Source organism: Teleopsis dalmanni, chromosome X (assembly GCF_002237135.1).
Source record: "Teleopsis dalmanni isolate 2A chromosome X, ASM223713v2, whole genome shotgun sequence".
Lineage (NCBI taxonomy): Eukaryota > Metazoa > Arthropoda > Insecta > Diptera > Diopsidae > Teleopsis > Teleopsis dalmanni.
Window position 1 is genome coordinate 30,780,024 of NC_051848.1, and position 21,704 is coordinate 30,801,727.

A 21,704-nucleotide genomic window follows, 5' to 3' on the forward strand; every position below is an offset into this window, starting at 1 on the left:
ATATGATTTCTATTTTTTTTTTGTAAATTTGCGTTTCCATTACCAAATTAAGATTAATTTATGGACGTGAGATTTCATTTAAGTGTATAACACTCGAAATTATTTTATAATACTCTAGTTCTTTTGCCAGATTAATTAATTACCCTGGAATTAACAGCTGATTTATGTTATTTGTCAACCATGACAGATCAAGAGCAAATTTAAACTTGCCTATCGCAAACAACATTTATAATTATTTATATAATCAGGCACATATCAATGACAGCAAAGACTCTCAAATGAGTTATGATAATTATTTATTGATTTATATTGATGGATAGATATATAGAATAAATATATAAATGACTGAACCAAAGTCAAATAAAAGGTGAAAAAATTAATAAATATATTGGTAGAAGAATGAATTGATTAGGTGGTTGTCGTTCGTTCTAATTTTTTTTCTCAACAAAAATGAATTAAAATGAAAAGTTTTCCTTATATAATATATTGATGTAATTAAATAATTAATTAGTAGATATATTTTTTTTTCAATAATTCAATTTTATAAGGAATTGAAATTATTAACTATATTAATGTTATCAGCAATTTGTTAGCTATGTTGGTATAACATTTATTTTTAAATCAAGCTAATAAAGCATCTTCCTGCAATCAATAAAAATCCAACTCCCCTTTTTAATCCAAAAATTTTGTTTGTAAACTAAGAAGCTTTCTTAGAAATGACCTTCAAGTTTCAGTTAGAGGTGAATGGGAGAATGTTGGAAAGCATCATATCGAAATCAATCATAAGAAATGCATATATTTAACAAGAAATATTTAGCCATCAATACACTAGTTCGATAGCAGATAATTTTTAATCCATTCAAAATTAATAAAATTTATTAATAACTATATGTTATATATTTATATAATATATCTACGGAGAAACCATTAAGGGATGATAGTGTGACTAGTAATTTACCTTATTTTTACTATTATCAGAAAATAATTGGAATTCTTCAATATTCATACTTAATCTTTCACAGAAATATATTGTTATATAAGTGATAAAATAAATATTTTTTAAACTCACAATATTACTGAAAGTTTGGTTTGGTGATAAGTGAACCACACTGTAGGATGGACAACCGGACTATATATCAATTATTGTAAAAGAGACATTTACTAAATAAGATTCTGAAAATAGTTTGATTAACTATGGCAATGTTCATTTTTTAATTATAGTTAAGGAATCACTTAAATATAGAATATTCTGCAGTTATATCTAATACAACAAATAAGATATGAGAATCGGTTTGTCACCAGACATTAAAAACTAGAGAAACTTGTGTTAACTACCATTTTTGATAGGTGTTTCTAAGGCTGAGAAAAAGAAAGGAATAAGTTCAGAGTGAAAGTCTGCCGATTGTTATGGGATGAAAATATTACAACTTCATATGATTAAAAAATATCTAATAATTAATTATATATAATATTTAAATGAAATGATAGGACTTTATAAAAGTGTGAAGTTGATGAATAATAAAAGTGAAAACAATTGGTTTTCATTTATTTTGCAAACAATTCTAAATAATTTTTTGTGTAATAATTAATATTGAAAACACAATCAGCGCGAGAAAAAGTTTAATACACTAACACACACTATCTAGAATATTCTGCTATGAAGTATTTAAATAGTTTCTTATTTCTGTAAGACACAGAGGTTTTTCATACAAAATCTATACAAAAACGATAATTGTGTGTGTGAAATTCGCAATTATATATACACTATCGTACATAATTTATTTAGAGGCTTATATCTATAAGCTCCATATATCACATAATGTTTAAACACATTTGGTCCACTAAATCAATGACAAGACGCGTTAGATACGAGGTTATTTATTAAATCCATTAATTGTATAAACTTTTTTAAACAAAAATTATTGATTCACATACGATTAGATGTGATGCATATATGTTATAAGACATTTATACAGAAATAAATTGGTATGACAATAAAATTTTTGATTAATTGAAATAATCTTTACATTTTGCAATTTTATATCATATTATATGATATTATATCATAACAAATAAAATTAATTGAACGCTTCATGATTACTGTGTTTTTGTTTACGGTGTTTACATTGTGAGAATAAGAGTAGGTTAAAGCAATAATCGTAATTAAAGTACTAATCTCGTTGTTGAATTTCAGATTTCCCATACAAGGTTAAACTCCTTCTGGTCGAGATTAATTTTTAATATCCTTGGATATGGTGATTATTTTTCTGTGCAACTCTGCAAATGGCTTAATGTCGTAGATTTTTTACGATCTTAGAAGAAATGTCAAAATCTATTTAAAAGAAACATTTAAAGTTTGAAAATATCGAAGTGAATGAATTTTTTATAAATTTGTTTAATAATAATTTTGTACAATATTATAACTAAAATTTGTTAAATTATTGTTAAAAAACTATGTATTGAATTTATATTACATTTCTGTTGTACAAATTTGTAACCAAATGCTTTATTTGCAAAAATTTATTAAACACAAAACAAAACACAACAAGAAAAACGTTAATATTAATGTCCAATGTATAACGTAAACGATGGAGATTAAAAATACGATTAACTTAATCTCGTTTTCTTAATCCCACAATGTAAACCTAGTATTACTCATGATGATTTTACTCTCATTATTAATTTTATTATTTTTTTGCTTACAAATCAAACAAATAAACAGATTAATTATTTAATTACAAAGTCAATTTCGTGACATTTGTAGTCAATAGATATGAAAAGTTGCATTCAACTTTTTAAACGGTTTTATTATGAAAACAAATAAATTAATTTTGAAAATATAACATCCCTGTTTATGACTGACATGCAACAAATGCGGTAAATGTCAAGTTTTAGCCATCAGACGAATAGTAAATAAAACACACATGAAAAGTTCAAATATTTTAATAAAGAATTTTGTTTACATGTGAAATGTGCGTAATTGTGTTAAGCATTATAAGTTATATATAAGTTATATATATGTATATTAATAAAAATGTTTTTTTATAGTTATAGCGCTATATTGCTCACAACAAACAGTACCACAATTCAGCAGTCCACATTATTGTTTTAATCAAAATACCGACAGGTTAACACATTTTTATAAAGTAAAATATTATAATTTTATAAAGATGAATGAAAGTAAAAGCGGAAGAGTGCTACTCCCTGGTGATAAGTTACCAATTTTGCACGATGTATCGAAAATAAATAAAGTAGTTGTTGGTCCGGGGATAGGTTGTTTAAGCACGCATTGTCAAAGTGAAGTTGCTGCTAAATTGACTTACAGGAGTCCAAATATATATTATATGAGTGGGTTCGGTAATCGATACGAACCTGTACGTGGTGACAATGTTATTGGTGTTGTCATGAATAAATCAACAGATAACTTCCGCATTGAAATTAACTCATATGAACAGGTTTCATTGGATTATCTAGCATTTGAAGGTGTCACAAAGAAAAATCGCCCTGATTTGGATGTAGGCGATTTGGTTTATGCACGTATATTAAGCAGTGGTCCCATGTATGAAGCTGAAGTAGTATGTGTAGACGCTGTGGGTAAACAGAGACGAATGGGCAAATTACCTGATGGAGGCTATGTCTTTGATTGTCTGTTAAGTACTTGCCAACTGATATTGAATAAAGAGTGTACATTTCTTAGTGAACTGACAAAGCATTTTACTTTCGAAATTGCTGTTGGCTTAAATGGAAGAATTTGGGTAAAGTCAAAATACCCAAAAGACACAATGGCAATTGTGAATGCTATTTTAAGTTTTCAATATATGCCAGAGGATATGTTTAAAGATTTGTGTCAAAGTGCGTCAGATAGCGCTTTTGGTTATGACTAATTTAACATAGGTCTTTCTTTAATTTAATTTGCATACAAAATTTTCTAATAAAAAAAGAAACTGAATATAAAACTTTTGTTTTAATAACGTGGTGTTTTCGGCTGCATTTATAAAACTAAATTAATATAATAATTTGAACAAATTTATTAACTTTTTATATGATTAAATAACCTTGTTTTATATAGGTTATTAAATAATTATCTTATTCTTAATTAACCTATAAATATTTTTTTTTTTTGAGAGGGTTAACTATAATTGAATTAATATATTTACAATTTGTGTTACTGAGGCTTTTAAAACCAGCCCGAAACTAGTCATTCGGCATAGCATAGAAATTATATAGCAGACGTTTAATACCTCAAGAGGTAAATAAAATAAATTATTGGTGGTATCCTTACTAGGCACGTTGAAGTATATAAGCTGATAGTTTCATTGTTTATTTTGTTCAGTGCAATAAGCAAATTATTTCGCTTAGATTTAAATTTATCTCTTAAGATTTTTTGAATTTCTTAGATTTTTTCAAATGTTTTCTTATATTCCACAAATTATCAGTTTTTTGTTGCCATTTCTCAAGCATGATATAGACCAAGGCTGTCCAGACCAGTTGCAATCACAGACCAATACAAAACACTATAGAGATTGGAGTGCTGCAGAAACAAATACATACGTTCATACCTGTTTTCGGTAAAAATAAAATTATGGATGTAATGTTAAATTTAGTTTTATTAATTTATCAATTTAAATTCATTTATTTGGTATACCATAAAAATAAAAAAAATGTGGTTTTACCAGTACACCAAAAGAAAAATTGTGTAGTTGTAGTAGATTAAAAACATGTCGCGGGCCTCACAAATATTATTTGCTTACCGCATGTGGCCCGCGGGCCGTGCTTTGGACAGCTCTGGTATAGACGATTCTACAGGTATGTACACCAAGTCTGTAGACCAAGTATGCGCTTTGCTATACACTTAAAAACAAGGTGTAATTTTACCGCCTACATATCTACAGACCGAAATTTGGTATGCATACTTGAATATACACAGAGCGATGTGGTAGCACGCCATACTTGGTTTACATTCATGTAGCATCGTCTATATCATACTTTAGATTAGAGTTGTATGTCATGAATATAGCTGGGTATAGCTTGTATTTTCAAGTATATTAAAAGCTGATTTATTTGATTCGACAAACTGATATCACAATTGCATGGCATTTCCCACACAAATTTATTCGTTCTCCTCCGATCACTTAACTAATTTAATAAATCACAATTTGGCATTTAGCATGTTAAATACCTGTTGAAGATGTACTAAATATGATGTGTCAATAATATTTACCACTTCATACTTACGAATTTACTAAATCATCTAATCAACTATTACCATTTAATTTATATATAATTTTTTAAGATAGTTTTAAAAGTTACAGCTGACTCTGCTTTTATCATAAATATATGACTTTGCATCGTTTTACAAATTTGCAACAGCACAATTTTAGTAAATTGAGGTAGATTGGAATTTCATAGGGATTTTTTGCACTGCACTTATGTTAACATTTGTTTATTGTATTTACCTATTATTATTGGTTAAAAGTTTTCAAATTTATTTATTTTTTTATTAAACATCTTATAAAATTTCCACAATGGTAACACCTAATTTACCTAATTTTTATCTAATTCACTCTACTCGAAATTCTGATAAATACCAACATTCGTTGCCACATCGACATAATTTACTATTTTCCTCAATTTACCATCAATTAACTTGAACTCGCACACGGCCTTCGTATAAAAATTACGAAAACGTTAAATGTTTGTTATATTACAATTCAGCTCCGTACATACTTTTTCAGCTCACGACAACCCTGTTAAGTTCAAATAAAAACAAAAACAAAACAGATCACGTCTATTTTTTTATAGTATCACTTTTATTTGTATTTGTATTTAATAAAAATATCAAAGTCGAACGAGATTACTTTCGACGAGATTGTAAGATGAGTTGGTTGGCGTTTATCGGTCTTGCCGTGATACTTTATTATATCGTATATCTGATTTTATGGATTGTGTGCGATGGAAATGTTTGGCTTATCTACAAAGAGCACTTTGGTAAACCTATAGCGGAATTAAGAAAAAATGTCGTTTGGATCACAGGTGCCTCTAGTGGCATTGGACGTGCACTGGCCTTACAATTAGCACAAGAAGGTGCACTACTTATTTTATCAGCAAGAAGAGAGAAGGAATTGGAGGAGGTGAAAGCCGAATGCATCAGGAAGTCAAATGGAAAGCTACATGAAGAAGATGTATTTGTCATGCCAATGGATATGTTAAAAATTGAAGATCATCAGAAATGTTTGGATCGCGTACTCGAAAAATTCGGACGTCTTGATATTTTAGTGAATAATGCAGGTCGTTCGCAACGTGCTAACTGGGAAGATATCGAGCTTAAAGTTGATCGTGATTTATTTGAATTGGATGTGTTCTCGGTGGTTCATTTGTCGCGTGTTGTTGTGCGTTATTTTTTGAAACGTGATTTGAATGCTCGCGGTCATATCGCAGTCACATCAAGTGTAGCCGGCTTTGCAATAGCGCCATTCTCTGCAAGCTATTGTGGTGCAAAGCATGCTGTTAATGCATATATGAACGCTTTGCGTGTTGAACATCGGAATATTGATGTTACCATTTTTGCACCTGGACCAATTGCTACAGACTTTCTACAGGAAGCCTTTACAGCGCGTCATAATGAAAAAGTTGGCTTAAGTACCAAAAATCAGAAACGTATGACCGCCGAACGTTGTGGCAAATTGTTTGCTGTGGCTTTGGCAAATAAAATGATGTTTGTATGGTGTGGTCTGTTTCCAGTTAATGTATTGGCATATGTAGCACGATCTCCCATATTATCGCATATTGTATTTTTGTTATTAAATGAAAAGGCTTTGAACAAAATACGTGAGGGTAAACTTTAAATGCATATTGTCTCAACTGTAAATGGGAGTTCTGCAATTTATTCATATTACTAATAAGTTTTAAATACTTTTTGCTTTTATTTCAAATTTAAACTAAGTCACATATATGAATTTTCAAATTATTTTTGTATTTATTATTAAGTGAAGTCCAGAGTGCTTTCAGGGTTAACTTTTCTTTCGGGTATGGGTTAGAGGGTAAAGAGCATTGCTTTTTATTCAAAACTTGATAAGCGTTAGTGAGTATATGTTAGTTGAATTAAATGACTAAAACTTATAAATAATTATGTATACATCAAATTAATAAACTTGTTTATAACAATTAACTAGAGCTACTCATCGAAATTTGAGCTACGAAAGTAGTGCTATATATACAGTAAATCGGGGTATCTCCAAGACTTAATAGCTGTATTAAAACTTTTTATTTAGTCTTTCATTTATTGTTAAAAGTTTATAAATATTGTGGGTTGCTTACTTAGTTGCTGTACCACATATTATAATTTTGTTTCATACGTTTATACGTTTTTAATGTTATAGAAACTATTTAATTAATGAATAATTTGCTATTTGCTGACATTTGTAACATTTTTTATAATTAACACAATCACTTTTTTTTTTGAAAAATTAATATGATACCATAACATTTATCTAAATACGTATTTGATATAATAAGTGCCCACAGATAATAAATCCATGATAGTGTTAACTAGAATTAATAAATTAAATAATTGTTTATGCTATATTACAAAACTCTATAAAAACTTTGTACGTGAAGACATCAAAAAACTGTTTTTATTTTTACATTAGCTGATAGAAAGGAAGTATTATTGTTACAATAAAAAACAATTTTTTTATTGATAAATAGTTAAATTAATAATTATACATTTTTATATTGATAAATAATTATTGAAAAATTACGTTTATTAAATTTTCAATTAACTTACAATGTTAACGTTTTGCAAAACAATTATAATTTTTAATTAATCAATTTGTGTAAGACATATTTAACATTATGCTATAAAATTGTAAAAGTGTCGTGTCGGATTTAACTGAAACGAACAAAGTAAAACTCGTCTTGATACCAAGTCATTAAGGATTCGCCAGTAACGAAACAACTGACAAGACTAGACTTTTCAGACTTCATTAATAATAAGTAAAAGTGAAATGTTAAAAAACTAACAAACTTCAAGCATACAATTGGTCTCAAGAAAAAAATATTGATAGGTTTCTAAGTCATAGATATTGAAGAACGTTGATACCTTCCAATTTTGTGTATTACGGATTGAAACATATCCTCATTTTATTCGCTCGTGCTCTATGAGTGTTAGGAAACGAATCTAGTACTCACATATGTCTTCCATTGAGGTGTGGAGTCTTAAAAGAAGAGTTAGCAGGTTTAGCAGAATAGATCTCATAGACTGTGGTATACTATAATCCCTTCATTTTAGTGTTCGCGTTCTATGATTACCAAGAAACGAATCTAGTACTTCTACACGGCTTTCTTTGAAGTCTGGAGTCTTAAAATTGAACAAAAGTTAGTTTATAAAAATTCTCATAGATAATATAATAATTCTCATAACAAATCTTATAGATCACGGTATGGCCTTGTCCCTACATTATAAATGGTAGTGTCCTGTGATTGCCGGGAAACGGAAACAGATACTGCCATATGGAACTAATACTTTTATACATCATTCATTAAGGTCTGGAGTCTAAAAACAAGGGTTACTTTATCAAAATATCACCAGAGATTGCATAATAGATTTTATAAATCGTTGCATACCCTTAACCCTTCGTTTTATGTGCTCGTGCTCTGCGATTCTCACACAACAAAAAACGTATGTCAAAAATAAGTATTTAATATATTTTAAAAGTGATGCCAACTTTTTTCAACCAGACTAAATATTGTTTTTTTACAACTCTGAAAGAATAAATTACTGCTATCTATTATAAATATAATATAAATGATAATATAAATGAGTAAGTGCCTAAATGAGACAGTGTCAGTGTACTACAAGGTGCAGTGTGAATAATGTGTTAGTTAAATAAAAATTATTTTTAGGCAATGGTAGTTGACAAACAACATCAACTCTGAAAGAATAAATTACTGCTATTATAAATATAATATAAATGATAAATGAAATGAGCAAGTGTCTAAATGAGACAGTGTCAGTGTACTACAAGGTGCAGTGTGTATAATGTGTTAGTTAAATAAAAATTATTTTTAGGCAATGGTAGTTGACAAACAACATAAAATGTGAGAGTGGAATTAGATTTATAAATAGTTGAAAAAAATTATTATTAAAGTCCGTATACCTTGTAAATAAAAAAGAGTAATAGATCAGCTAAGACTATATAAGACATAATAAAATTTTGTCAACCCTGCCTTTCAACTGTCAGTTTTTATTTTAAACATTAGTAAGGATTTGCGAATTGATTAAAATTGTTTATTTTGAAAATTATAATAAATTTAAAAATATTAAAAAACAAAATAATGTGGAGAGTTGATTTCCTTTTGCTTCTGCATATTTTTAATTTTATGTACCGTTAATTGCTTTGCAACCTAACTTTAATATATGTATATCAGTGGAAGTCTGTTACAGAATTACAGATTTATGGTACAAATTATTTTAATAATTATATTAAAAGTTAACCATCGAACGAAGTAAAATAATAAAAGTACAGGTGGTTAGTAAAATTACGGTTTTCAATAAATTTATATCAAATACTAAATTTTTTGTTACAATCATTAGGTACAAATCAACAATTTATAACAACAATCTGATACCATGGAAAAGAAGACAAAATCAGGCTGCAAAAACTATAAGCACAAACATCGTGCTTAGATGTAAACTAATTTCATAATTCTAAATTCTAATGAATTCATGATTGTAAAACAACGAGCTGATGATCATAAGAGTTTGTGATGTGGTTTGATTGATGACAACATGGATTATTTTGAACAAGATGTTTACAACGGCGTTGTTCCTTTTATGTGGATAAGGTTCAAATCAATATGCATAAGCATATAAGCAGGATTATGACAGGTTTGTACTTATAATTTATTTTTATTAATTTTATTTTGATATTTAATTTTTTGATTAACAAATCGTTGTGTTGCACTGTCAGGTCTGCATAGATTTACATTGGTTTCTAAAACCAGGTAGCTATAACTATGAATATAACTGTAGGGTAGTTGTGTGATGTTAACGAAATGCGCTATTTTAGACTGCCTGTGTTGTATTAATAAATTCTGGTTGACTAGTGCGATAATTTTCACAAAAAGTTTCAACATATGTGAGATTTTAGATAATCACTATCAAACATAGAAATATTTGTAACAGATATAGTACAACTAGATTTTGATTTTTTGTTAACTGACACAGTAAACTAACACAGTGCCTTGTTGATGTTTTTAACTTTAGATAATTTAGTGCTTGTTGATATATTTTTAACTAGTAAGATATTAAATAGTTTTTATTATAATTATCAATATTAATAAGATCTGTATTAAAATTATTAACACTCTAGGACATAATAATTAAAAGCAATGTTATGACGTTATTATGACTAACTTATCATTCCAAAACCAAAGAAATTATATTTATTATTTCAACTTATAAATTATTTATGAAATTAGTGAAAAATATATATAGGTTACATTGGATTGATTGGAGTTGAATCCTACGCACAGATTCATAGATTTTTAGTGATAATAGTTAGAGATGTGGTTTGAAAAAATGCAGTGCTATTGTAGGAGGTGTCCGTATAAGCAAGTTCACAAATTGCGTTACAGTTAATGCAAAACCTTTCCAGTGGGGAGACAATGTGCTTTGTTGACGAATCCCTACACACAAGAATAATTTAATAATATTTTTTTCTTTCTGTCAACAGATTACATAACATCTGATTAGTGGGCGCCAAAAATCACAATCAACAATAGAGACATCATTGTACATCAGCATACTTCCATGGAGAAGATACTGAATTTCCTCCACACCTGACAAAGCAGTTATTTGGTTATGCCAGCAGGAACAATTTGGAATTCCTGGTTGGATGCGAACTAAGCTTTCATTACAACAATTGAGAAAGTATCAACATCAACTCCAGAAGTTAGTGTTGTTTTAATTTTATATTGTCTCTAGACTTAAACATGTATAATGTAGGTAGTAATATTATCTAAGATAATATCATTTGAAACACGTCTCTAATAACAGATATTGCAAGCGATAGAGCGTGTATCTTTAAAACTAGCGGCTGAACTATAGTGCCACATACATTTCGGCCAGGTTTGTCCATTTCTGATGTCTATAAATACTAGTGTCTCTGTTTTAATTTTTTTTAACTTCTTTTACTAATTGTTCCCAAACATTTTTATAAAATGATAAGATTGTATAATTACAATGACAACATTAAAATAAAAAAAGTTAGATTAAAATAAAACAAAAATAATTATTTGATTTAATGTGTTTGCAAAAATTGGTTGAGACTATTTGAAAGCAAATCATACAATGAGTTGGTTGGCGTTTCTCGGTCTTTCTGTAATACTTTATTATATCGTATATGTGTTCCTGTGGATTGTGTGCGATGGAAATGTTTGGCTTATCTACAAAGAGCACTTTGGTAAACCTATAGCGGAATTAAGAAAAAATATCGTTTGGATCACAGGTGCCTCTAGTGGCATTGGACGTGCACTGGCCTTACAATTAGCACAAGAAGGTGCACTACTTATTTTATCAGCAAGAAGAGAGAAGGAATTGGAGGAGGTGAAAGCCGAATGCATCAGGAAGTCAAATGGAAAGTTACATGAAAAAGATGTATTTGTCATGCCAATGGATATGTTAAAAATTGAAGATCATCAGAAATGTTTGGATCGCGTACTCGAAAAATTCGGACGTCTTGATATTTTAGTAAATAATGCTGGTCGTTCGCAACGTGCTAACTGGGAAGATATCGAGCTTAAAGTTGATCGTGAATTATTTGAATTGGATGTGTTCTCGGTGGTTCATTTGTCGCGTGTAGTTGTGCGTTATTTTTTGAAACGTGATTTGAATGCTCGCGGTCATATCGCAGTCACATCAAGTGTAGCCGGCTTTGCAATAGCGCCATTCTCTGCAAGCTATTGTGCTGCTAAACATGCTGTTAATGCATATATGAACGCTTTGCGTGTTGAACATCGGAATATTGATGTCACCATTTTTTCACCAGGCGCAATTGCTACAGATTTTCTACAGGAAGCTTTCACCGCTGTTGCAAATAAAAAAGCCAGCATGAGCACTAAAAATCAGAAACGTATGACCGCCGAACGTTGTGGTAAATTGTTTGCTGTGGCTTTGGCAAATAAAATGATGTTTGTATGGTGTGGTTTATTTCCTTTGAACTTAATGGCGTATGTAGCACGTTCTCCATTGCTGATGTATATTGGAAGTTGGTTCTTGAATGAGAAGACACTGAATAAGATGCGAGAAGGTAAATAGACTTTTACCGTCGCATCAGTAATTGCGTCCACAAAATCTGAAATTTTGGCTTAACTTTCAAACTATCTATATGTATATACATTTAAATATTTTTAATATAGTTTAAACATATCCTCTCGTTTTGTTTTATAAAAGGTAAACAACTTCATTTATTTTTCTAAAAGATTTGCATTGCGTATTAATTATATTTGTGTTACAGTTGAACCTTTTTTTTTTTACTAATGTGCAGTACCATACTCTCTCGTTGGAATGGTTTATTATTCAAAATTCGGTAAGTATATATAATATGTGTTTATATGTATATAGTTCATATTTTATTAAAACTCGCATTTATTTTTCAGATTAATATTTGCCGAGTAGTAAATTATGAAGCACTTTATGTGGAGCAGAAACTAATTTTAGATGAAGTCTTTTCAACTATTGCTTGATAAGGTTATGACTATTATTTAGTGATAAATTTTATATTAATTATATTATATTTTATATTATTTGATTTTTATAATACCCAACTATATATTAATATTGTTAAACCGAATATTCTAGAAATAAGTCTAAAGATGTCTTATTGTTGTGAGGTCCCTATTTAAGAAAGGATTAATTCATTTTTACTCACGGCTCTAGAATGGATAATAAGGTAGATAGCGAAATTTCTTCTTACTGATAATCACATCTTTATTTAAAGAAGTTGTTGCTTTGAAGCTCTTGAGTTTAGTCTAAATTACATGTAGGATGATTTTTAACTGCGACATATCTTTAAATAAAACATAAGTAAAATTGTAATAGATACACTTACATACGGTATCTTTAGAATACATTCTAAATACTTGCATAATCTAAGTAGACCGTCTTTTTTATAAAATAGTGTTGTAAGAAGGAACTATCAACAATATGCAAACATAAACATGTGCAATGTTAATTAAAGAAGTTATGTGCTTGCTTGATAGAGTATAGTAGTCACCTATAAAATCTTTCCTTGAAATGCAGTTTATGCTTTATTTAAGGTTTTCAGTGCTTTTAAATCTTTAGAGTTTTGTAGAATAACTCAATAGTGCAATAGGTTTTAGTACATCCTTTGGATTATCGTAATAACGTAATCTAATCTAGTTTACTATAAATCCTATCCAGTTAATGTATGTAGATAGAATGCAAGAAACGATAGTATTACAGAATTAGTATGTAGAAAAATTAAATTTTGTTATTTTTTATATAAATAATAGGAGATATATGTTCCATTTACTTATAGGTATATCTATAAGCATATATTAATAATTATATTCGATTCATTGTGAACTGTTTCTCAAAGATAAAGTTTATGTAAAATAAAAAGTTATATAAATATGATAATAATATAATATATAGGTAATAAAATTTAATGATAATAAAATGTGATTATAATAAAATGTAATTATAATAAAATTTAATGATAATAAGATGTAATGATAATAAAAATTAATGATAATAAGATGTAATGATAATAAAATGTAATGGTTGTATAATTATTATTATTATTTATTATATTTAAAGATTTGATGAAAAATGTTATTAATAGTAAATAGAGAATTAAAATAATAATACTTTATATATGTATCTATCATATAAGGTTGATTTAATTTAAAGCGGCATTTAACTACTAAAAATTAAACAATTTAAAATAAATATATATTTTGTTTGAGTATATAATTTTATTTGCATTTTTTACACATGTGTTAGAGTCGCTTCTTAATATTGTGCTAAATTAATTATATTAAAATTCGTAAGCACACAAAAAGATAGCCCTGGTTACCTCTGCTTTTTTCTTGTATGATTCGTCGAAGTATTTCATATCTACAAATATTAAATATCTCTAATCAATATTGTTATTTTGAGGTTTTAATGTTGAGCCACTATCAGTACTTAGTTGACAATGATGGATTTGTCAACTTTCAAGGCGTAATGACAAATTATAAAAATGCCGCGTTCATGATTTTCATTTTTGCATAACTGAAATACTGATAATATATTTATAAAATATTTCGTTACACAAAAACGAAATAGTTTTTATTATATCTTGAGGTGCCACCTACATATAAATATTGGTGTTTAATAAATTAATTTTTTTTATGTGTCCAAAAATTTCGTAAAGGAAAGAAGAAGGTTGCACGAAATTGGTTCTTTTTATGGCATGAAGGGCCATCAGTAACACATAACATAATGAACTTATCTCAAGGAGAGAAGGAGAGTAGTGATTGCGAAAGTTTAGTGGTGGCTATAGAATCCTATCCGTTCGATAGGGCAGAATGATAAATCAATAAAGCACAAATTTGTTTGTGCAAAGGGGCAAGATATTAATGAATAAGTTGTGATTCTGCACTTTGGGTACACATTAGGAATAGACGTACATTGTTTTGTATATACCTATCATAGTTTCAACTTCATCAACTTAACTGATAAGTCCGCTAACGCTTTCACTATATTAATATGTTTTGGAACTGACTACACTTAAATAGAATTATAGGATACTGTTAAGAATGACAATCAAAGCTTTTAGTTTAGAGGTGATGGGTAGAGTTATGAAAACTTATTCCGTACTGGAAATAATGAGAGTAATGTATAGCTGATAGGTGAAGCTTTATGTCACCGATAGAAGAGGCCACTAGAGAAAGGTATGTATAATTTTGTTACACAATACTATTAAGGTCTTGACCTTTACGAAAGTGTGCAATCGTTCATAAAGTGACAGTAAGCGTATCTGTTTCCTTTTGACTCCATTTATTGTTAATTATCATTCGATCCTGCACTTCGTATAAATTTCTTTTGTATGAAAAAACATTAAAATATAAAGTATAATCGAAATTGCGATGATTTATTATGTCTCACTTGGAAGAGCTTCATTTTCTTATATAGGTTAGGTTATACCAAAAAAAAAAACCCACGCATAAACCATTAAGGCCCATTGCGATACCACATTAGAGCCTTATTTCTGGCGAAAGTATGCATTACTCAGGATGCGCGTGCTATTAGCGAATCGTATTAAGAGTTCAACAGCAACCTGAGGCATGTGCTTCAGTCCTGTAAAACTGACAGCTACTATGTATTTTTGTCGAGTACTCGAGAGAGCCGAGCAGTTATACAGCAGATGCTCTAGAATTTCCTTTGCATCCGGCTTGTTGCATTTCCTACAAGCATCGCTGCGTTTTCTTATATATATTATATACCATACTTATTTTATGTAACATATATCTATCTGTTGTGCTGTTGTATTAAAATATATTGGAAAGTTGGTAACCCTATTTTAACTACAAGTATAAGTATTGCATACTTATAGGGTTCTACATATTATAATAGTTAATCTTTATACAAAATTTTATAAAGTAGCACCAGATAAATAAATATTTTGCTTCAAGCGGCTTTAGTCGTTATATATATTTAATGCTAGTAATCTAAGTACTGTATCAGGTGGAGCATTAGAGTTTAAGAATTGAGTTCAGTGAAGCATATGTATGTACAAATCGTAAAAATTACATTAAAAATAGCTTAAAAAGTGTGATGGCATCGTCGAAGATTGTCTAAAAAATTTCCAAATTATGATAAAAACAAGATTTTATTAATATTTAATAAAGATAAAACCGTTTTATAAGCAGCGTTAAAAGCATGGTATTATCAAACTCGTTTAATCAAGTCTTCACTGTTGTAAAAAGTTTAAACAAAGAACGAATAAGTGTAGAACGATTGTTAACATATATATCAAGCATCTGAGACTGTAATCTTTCAACTTAAGGTGTGTTCTTTCGACATAAATGCTTCAATAGAACACGTGTCGCTTAAAAATTAACATACAAAGAAAAACAAAACTCGTGAAAATAAGCCCATTTTTCTGAAACAGCTTAACGAATAAGTCGCTTGCATAACTATGGTGCCAAATTTTAAAACTGATCTATTGTAAATGAATTTTGGAAGAAAATGGAAAACTCCAGTCAGATGATAGAAGAGTTTGTTTATTATTTAGAACTGTTGCGAGTGTTAAGAAAATTTAAATATATTAAAAAAAGGATTTTTTTAATAAAATTTGTGAAGATACAATAGAAATACAATAGAAAAAGCTCACCTATAACTTTTTTGTGTTCTTCATTTTATATATATTCATTTATATGAATTACTTTTTTTTTAAAATAACCTACAAAATAACAAAATATTAACAAAATATATTCAATAAAATATTAAGTCATTGTGTTTCTACCCATAAAGATATAGCAAGGAACGAGTACGTTGATAACCTGAAAACAGATTAACAGAAGTTGATCGACATACCTCAAAATTTGAAATTTCTACTTGAACTATTGAAATAAGAGAAAAGTTTCTAAAATTTCGTCGGTTATACCAGCACTCTTAATTGCAGGATCATCTATCTGAACTCTAAAATTTTCAGCTTACTTCTTAACAATCTCAGTTTAGAAATCAGATAAATTCTGGCGTTCAATAATTTCAATGTTTCCGAGCGGTCTCGAAATACTCAAAAAGTTGGATAAAAATGATATCAGAAAGGTTTTGTATGTCATTGAAGAGGGTCTCTCACTTTAGCTGTCCACTTATAAAGTTTGTGCTTAAAATACAGTTGATGTTTTGTCGTTCAGCCTTCAGATAAAAATAACTAAATTTCATCCCATATCCATATCCCATATCCACCCTAGAGGTTATAAGTCCATGCCCTCAGTACATCTCATTTAGCAATGCCCGAACAACAGTGTTGTTTGGTTATCGAAAATATTTGCAAACAGCAAAAAAACTTCAATAAAAAATATATATAAATACACATATTTAAATAATTAATAGATAACAATAAATTTTAAATAATATAAATATATATAAAAAAATTTATTTATTAAGATTTATACAATATTTTAATTTAAAAATAATACTTTTATAAACATAAAATATTTATATATTAAAATTATTTTTATATAAGCAAAATAATAAAATAAATTTATATATTAATATCTTAACTATATAAATTTATAAATTTATATATTTATTAAATTAAAATATATTATATTGTAATAATTTTATGAAATTAATTTAATCAATTCCAATATTTTTGTGGTATTTATATATTAATTTAATATATTGTTATATATATAAAAAAAGAAAAATAATTAATTTAAATAAAAAATATTTAAAAAAAAATATTAAAAATAATATTAAAAAAATTATTTAAATTTAAAACATATCTATATTATTACAAAGGTTTAATTAAGAATTCAATTATCAATTAAGAAATATGTAAAAATTATGAATAAAAAAATAAATTGATTTATTAAGATTTTTATGCATAAAGTTTTAATTTAAAAATAATACTAATTTATACAAATTCCTTTTATTATTTATTTATTTATTAAATTATTATACACATATTAAGCTGTAATAATTTTGTGGAAATATTTTGATAAATTTTAATTAATACATATCTATATTAATATAAATATTTGATTAATTAATAGAAAATTATAAATTTTGAAAAAAAAATTTATTAAGATTTATATAATGTTTTAATTTAAAATAATGCCACTCTATATAATATTTTTACATATATGTAAATATATTAATAAACGTATATATTATACGAGTATAAATTAGGATACTTAAAATTCTGAATTAAGCATGTGAGTGTGAGACTTTTAAATTACTAAACAGTATCTTAAGTTAAAGCCACACCGATGTTGGGGCTGGAACTAGGAGATAGTACGCTCCTTTCTCTCATGAAAAGAAAGAGAACCAGTATAAAAAGAATTACTGGGATAATATATCAGGATTAACACAATATAAATCACTTATTGGTATCTATAGTAATAAGAGATACCAGGATTGTATGAACCTATCAAAAGAAAAACTTAAAATCATCACAGAAATTCTAATAGGACACTGTAAACTAAAATACCACCTTACAAGATTGGGATCCTTATGGATGAAAATTGTAAATTCTGTGAAGAGAATGAGCAGTCGGCCACACAAGTGCTGTTAGAATACTCTGCGCTAATGCACATACGGAATAGGCTCCTGGGAATGTATATTCTTACGGAAGAGTCAATAAAACTTTGTAAGGTAGGTTCTATATTACTCATTATTATTCATTAAAGCAACCGGGCTTAGAGACCTACTCTAAGCCCAAAAGGGGGCACCCGATGGTCGCAGTGCCAAATTCCCTAAAAATAATAATAATGTAAATAAGTTAAAATCTTAAGTTAAAATATTTCCCGAGAGCTAGTTCAAATAGTTATATTTGTTTTTAATAGAATTGGTGATAGTCAGATAGTCTACTTTCACTTCAATAATTTTTTTGTTGTAATAGATACTTAAAAAGATTACGTAAATATATAAATCCTGTATGTATTACAATATTTATTAAAAAAAAATATTTGGTAAAGAAAGAAAAAAAGAAATCATCTAATTATGGTTAATGGTATAAGTAATATATAATACTCAAACAATATATAATTCAATGTATATCAATACTTACTTAATATTTAAATAATATATTTTTTATAAACTATATATATTAAAATAATATAAGATATATAAAATAATAAAAAAAATATATAAAAATTCATATTATAAAACAACTTCAAAACTTTATATACCTTTTCCGAACTCTTAAATCGTTTTCCACCGATGTAGGGTATGAGCTACCAATGTGAATTGGAATATACAATGAAAATTTCAACCCTTAATATAAATTTTTCAAGAAAAAACTAATCCCCCTACCCTTTCGTATGCACTTATTGCACTTCTTTTGTTTTTTTTTTTTAATTTCCGGAAGGTTCAGTAGTATTTCTGCAGTTCAGTGGCCCTTACATCATCTGATGTTCGCTTTAGAAAGAATCGGAAAGAAAAGAAAAGTGAAACTTATTAGGATGTGAAAAAATATGATTTTTTATTTAAAATAAAATAAAATAAAAGAATTTTTAAAATAATTTAACTAAAATAAGTCTAATTAAACTGTTTTTTCTTTATGATAATAAATAAAAAAATAAAAGGCATAAAAGTGAAAGTAGCAGTAATAGCAGCAATAAGGATAAGTGAAAGCAGGTGAGAAGGATTTTTATTTTGTTTTGATTGCTGACTTCTTACTTTAAAAGTAGAGGGTTTACTATAAAACTGATTAAATAATTCAAAAATGGAACTGCAATCATAAAGTATATATATTGTCGATTTAAAACTTTTTTTCAGACACATTTTATAGACCATTTAGTCTCCAGCACATTACGTGAATTTTTCTTTTTATCAGTATAATATGTATATATAATATATATATATAATATATAATATACAGATAAAAGTAGATATCAGTATATATTTTTTACCAAGTATAATGTTGGTACCTTGAAACGGAAATTTCATACGGTAATAGATTTACTGAATATGGTCTTAGAGAGGTTTCGAAAAGTACTGAACTACAACAACCAAAATTCTTTTTTATATTATTTAATTAATTAAATTTTTGGTCCAATTGGTCTAACATTTTTCATAGCTTTTGTTTTATACGTTGGTATATTCTAGTCGTGTCAATATTATAATTGTTCTTTCACAAATCTAGCCATTTTAAATAGATTGTCATCAGTAGACTTCAGTTACGAGATAATTAAGTACGGATGAAATTAGAATAAGTATTGTTATGATTTATCTGAAGCCGATAAATTGGCTAAAATTGACTATATTGACTAAAATCAAAGCAAAGAGCTTAATAGATATTTAATGCCCTATCTCTGTTTATTTTTAGTTTTCAAGTTACAAAATTTAATATTAATATTTATATTCGAAGAAGCTCCATTCTTTGCCACTGTGAAACTCTGGTACAATGATTTTAGTTGTGGCCGCAGTTTGCTCACTGACAAAACTCATGAAGGTCGTACAAAATCCAAAATCAGTTATTGTGCCAGAAAACATTGATGTTGTGCAAAATCTGATACAAGACATACTGTGTGATTGAGGGCACCCGAACCCTAGGTATTACTTTCACTACCATATGTAAAATATTACTTGATCATTTAGCTGTGAGAAAGGTTTGTTCTCGTTGAATCACATTCTGTATCATTTGACAAATGCCCAAGAAGTACAATAACGGTGCTGTAAACGGCGTATAGTCGTATAAGATTGTAACTTATGCCGAATTATGGATAGCATGGATATATGTCATGGATTACTCACGTTCGACAGCATTTCGCTTGTCTTTTCGAGAAAACTGATAATATGGCAACTCAATTTCGAATGGTACAAGTATACAACCATTTGTTTACCAGACGTCGGATCACTTTCCATCTCCATCAAAACAATGCGGCGCTCACACATCTGTTTTTACAACCGACTATTTAAAAATTAAAAAAATCAAATCGATGGTTCATCTGCCACACAGTCCTTCATTTGTCATTTGGCATCGAATGACTTCTTCTTCTTCTCGAACATCAAGAATTTTGTCGACGGAAGAATCCGTTGTTGCATTTAAAAACCATGTTTTGGAAGTGTCTGAAGAAGATTGGAAAAAATGTTTTCACAAATGGTTCAAAGTTCGAACGCATGTAAAAGTGTATTAATCATAAAGGAGAATACTTCGAGAAACAATAAAGCAATTTTCAAGGACAAGTCAGTACTTTTTCATTATTAGGCTCAAAATATTAATTGTGACGCTCGTGTACCTATATGCTTATAAAAAGGTCCACATCTCTCTGAACACTTTTTTAAAGTTAAATATATTGAAAAATTCTTTATGTTTTCTTGCGATTTAACGTTAAATTACCATTTGTAATAATTATGTTCAAACTCATTTTAAGTACTGTAATAAAGCATAAAGCATAATATTTTTATATACAAAGTTATTATAGGATATGAAACTAATTTTATAACGTGTTTTATCCAAATCTTCATTTCTCTTATTAGTTATATTGATTTTTCAATTGATTATCAATATTTGTATGAATAAATGTGATCTAAAGAAATATTTTAAAGTTTTATTATAATTGAAACTTGGGCAATTAGAAAAAAACGAACTTAGTTTTAAGCAAAAATTTAGAAATTGTTTTATTCCAGGTGAGAAGTGGAAAACCCTCCTCAGCGATCCAAAACTCATTTTAAATATAATATGCCTTATGTTTCAAAACCATCTGGATACATTGCTGACCGGGAGATCTTAAGTCCCTTGAAACTAGAATTGTTGAGAAGTTAGTTAAAGAATTTAAAATCAGAGAGAGGATGGTTCACTTAACAGTTCACAGTTTTAGGAGTTTAGGTATTTAAAATAAAACTTAAAAAATAATTTGTCGCTTAATATTGAGTTAATAATTAGTTAAAACTCGTAAACATTGAATGAGTTTACCTATTAAAAATTGAAATGATACCATAACATATATGTTCTTGAGAA

General features: G+C 28.1%; 3 protein-coding genes and 1 long non-coding RNA gene across 5 annotated transcripts; all 4 read left to right on the forward strand.

Annotated features, from left to right (window-relative positions):
• Positions 1-2,871: 2,871 nt before the first annotated feature.
• LOC119689025 (exosome complex component RRP40) lies at positions 2,872-3,931 on the forward strand. The gene is made up of 2 exons (XM_038103759.1): positions 2,872-2,972; positions 3,049-3,931. Exon 2 carries the CDS (start codon positions 3,171-3,173, stop codon positions 3,882-3,884), a length of 714 nt encoding a protein of 237 aa, XP_037959687.1. The 5' UTR covers positions 2,872-2,972; positions 3,049-3,170; the 3' UTR covers positions 3,885-3,931.
• A 1,883-nt stretch (positions 3,932-5,814) lies between these two features.
• Positions 5,815-7,168, forward strand: LOC119690164 (dehydrogenase/reductase SDR family member 7-like). The gene has a single exon (XM_038105161.1). It carries the CDS (start codon positions 5,877-5,879, stop codon positions 6,843-6,845), a length of 969 nt encoding a protein of 322 aa, XP_037961089.1. The 5' UTR covers positions 5,815-5,876; the 3' UTR covers positions 6,846-7,168.
• A 2,161-nt stretch (positions 7,169-9,329) lies between these two features.
• On the forward strand, positions 9,330-11,245 carry LOC119662155. 2 transcript variants are annotated; one of them, XR_005250711.1, is made up of 3 exons: positions 9,330-9,530; positions 9,596-9,889; positions 10,737-11,245. It is a non-coding gene; the product is annotated as an uncharacterized LOC119662155 (long non-coding RNA). The 2 variants fall into 2 exon arrangements; XR_005250712.1 differs by having other exon boundaries at positions 9,330-9,527.
• Positions 11,246-11,344: 99 nt separating this feature from the next.
• On the forward strand, positions 11,345-12,406 carry LOC119662154 (dehydrogenase/reductase SDR family member 7-like). Its single transcript, XM_038071711.1, has one exon. It carries the CDS (start codon positions 11,354-11,356, stop codon positions 12,317-12,319), a length of 966 nt encoding a protein of 321 aa, XP_037927639.1. The 5' UTR covers positions 11,345-11,353; the 3' UTR covers positions 12,320-12,406.
• The last annotated feature ends 9,298 nt before the right edge of the window (positions 12,407-21,704 follow it).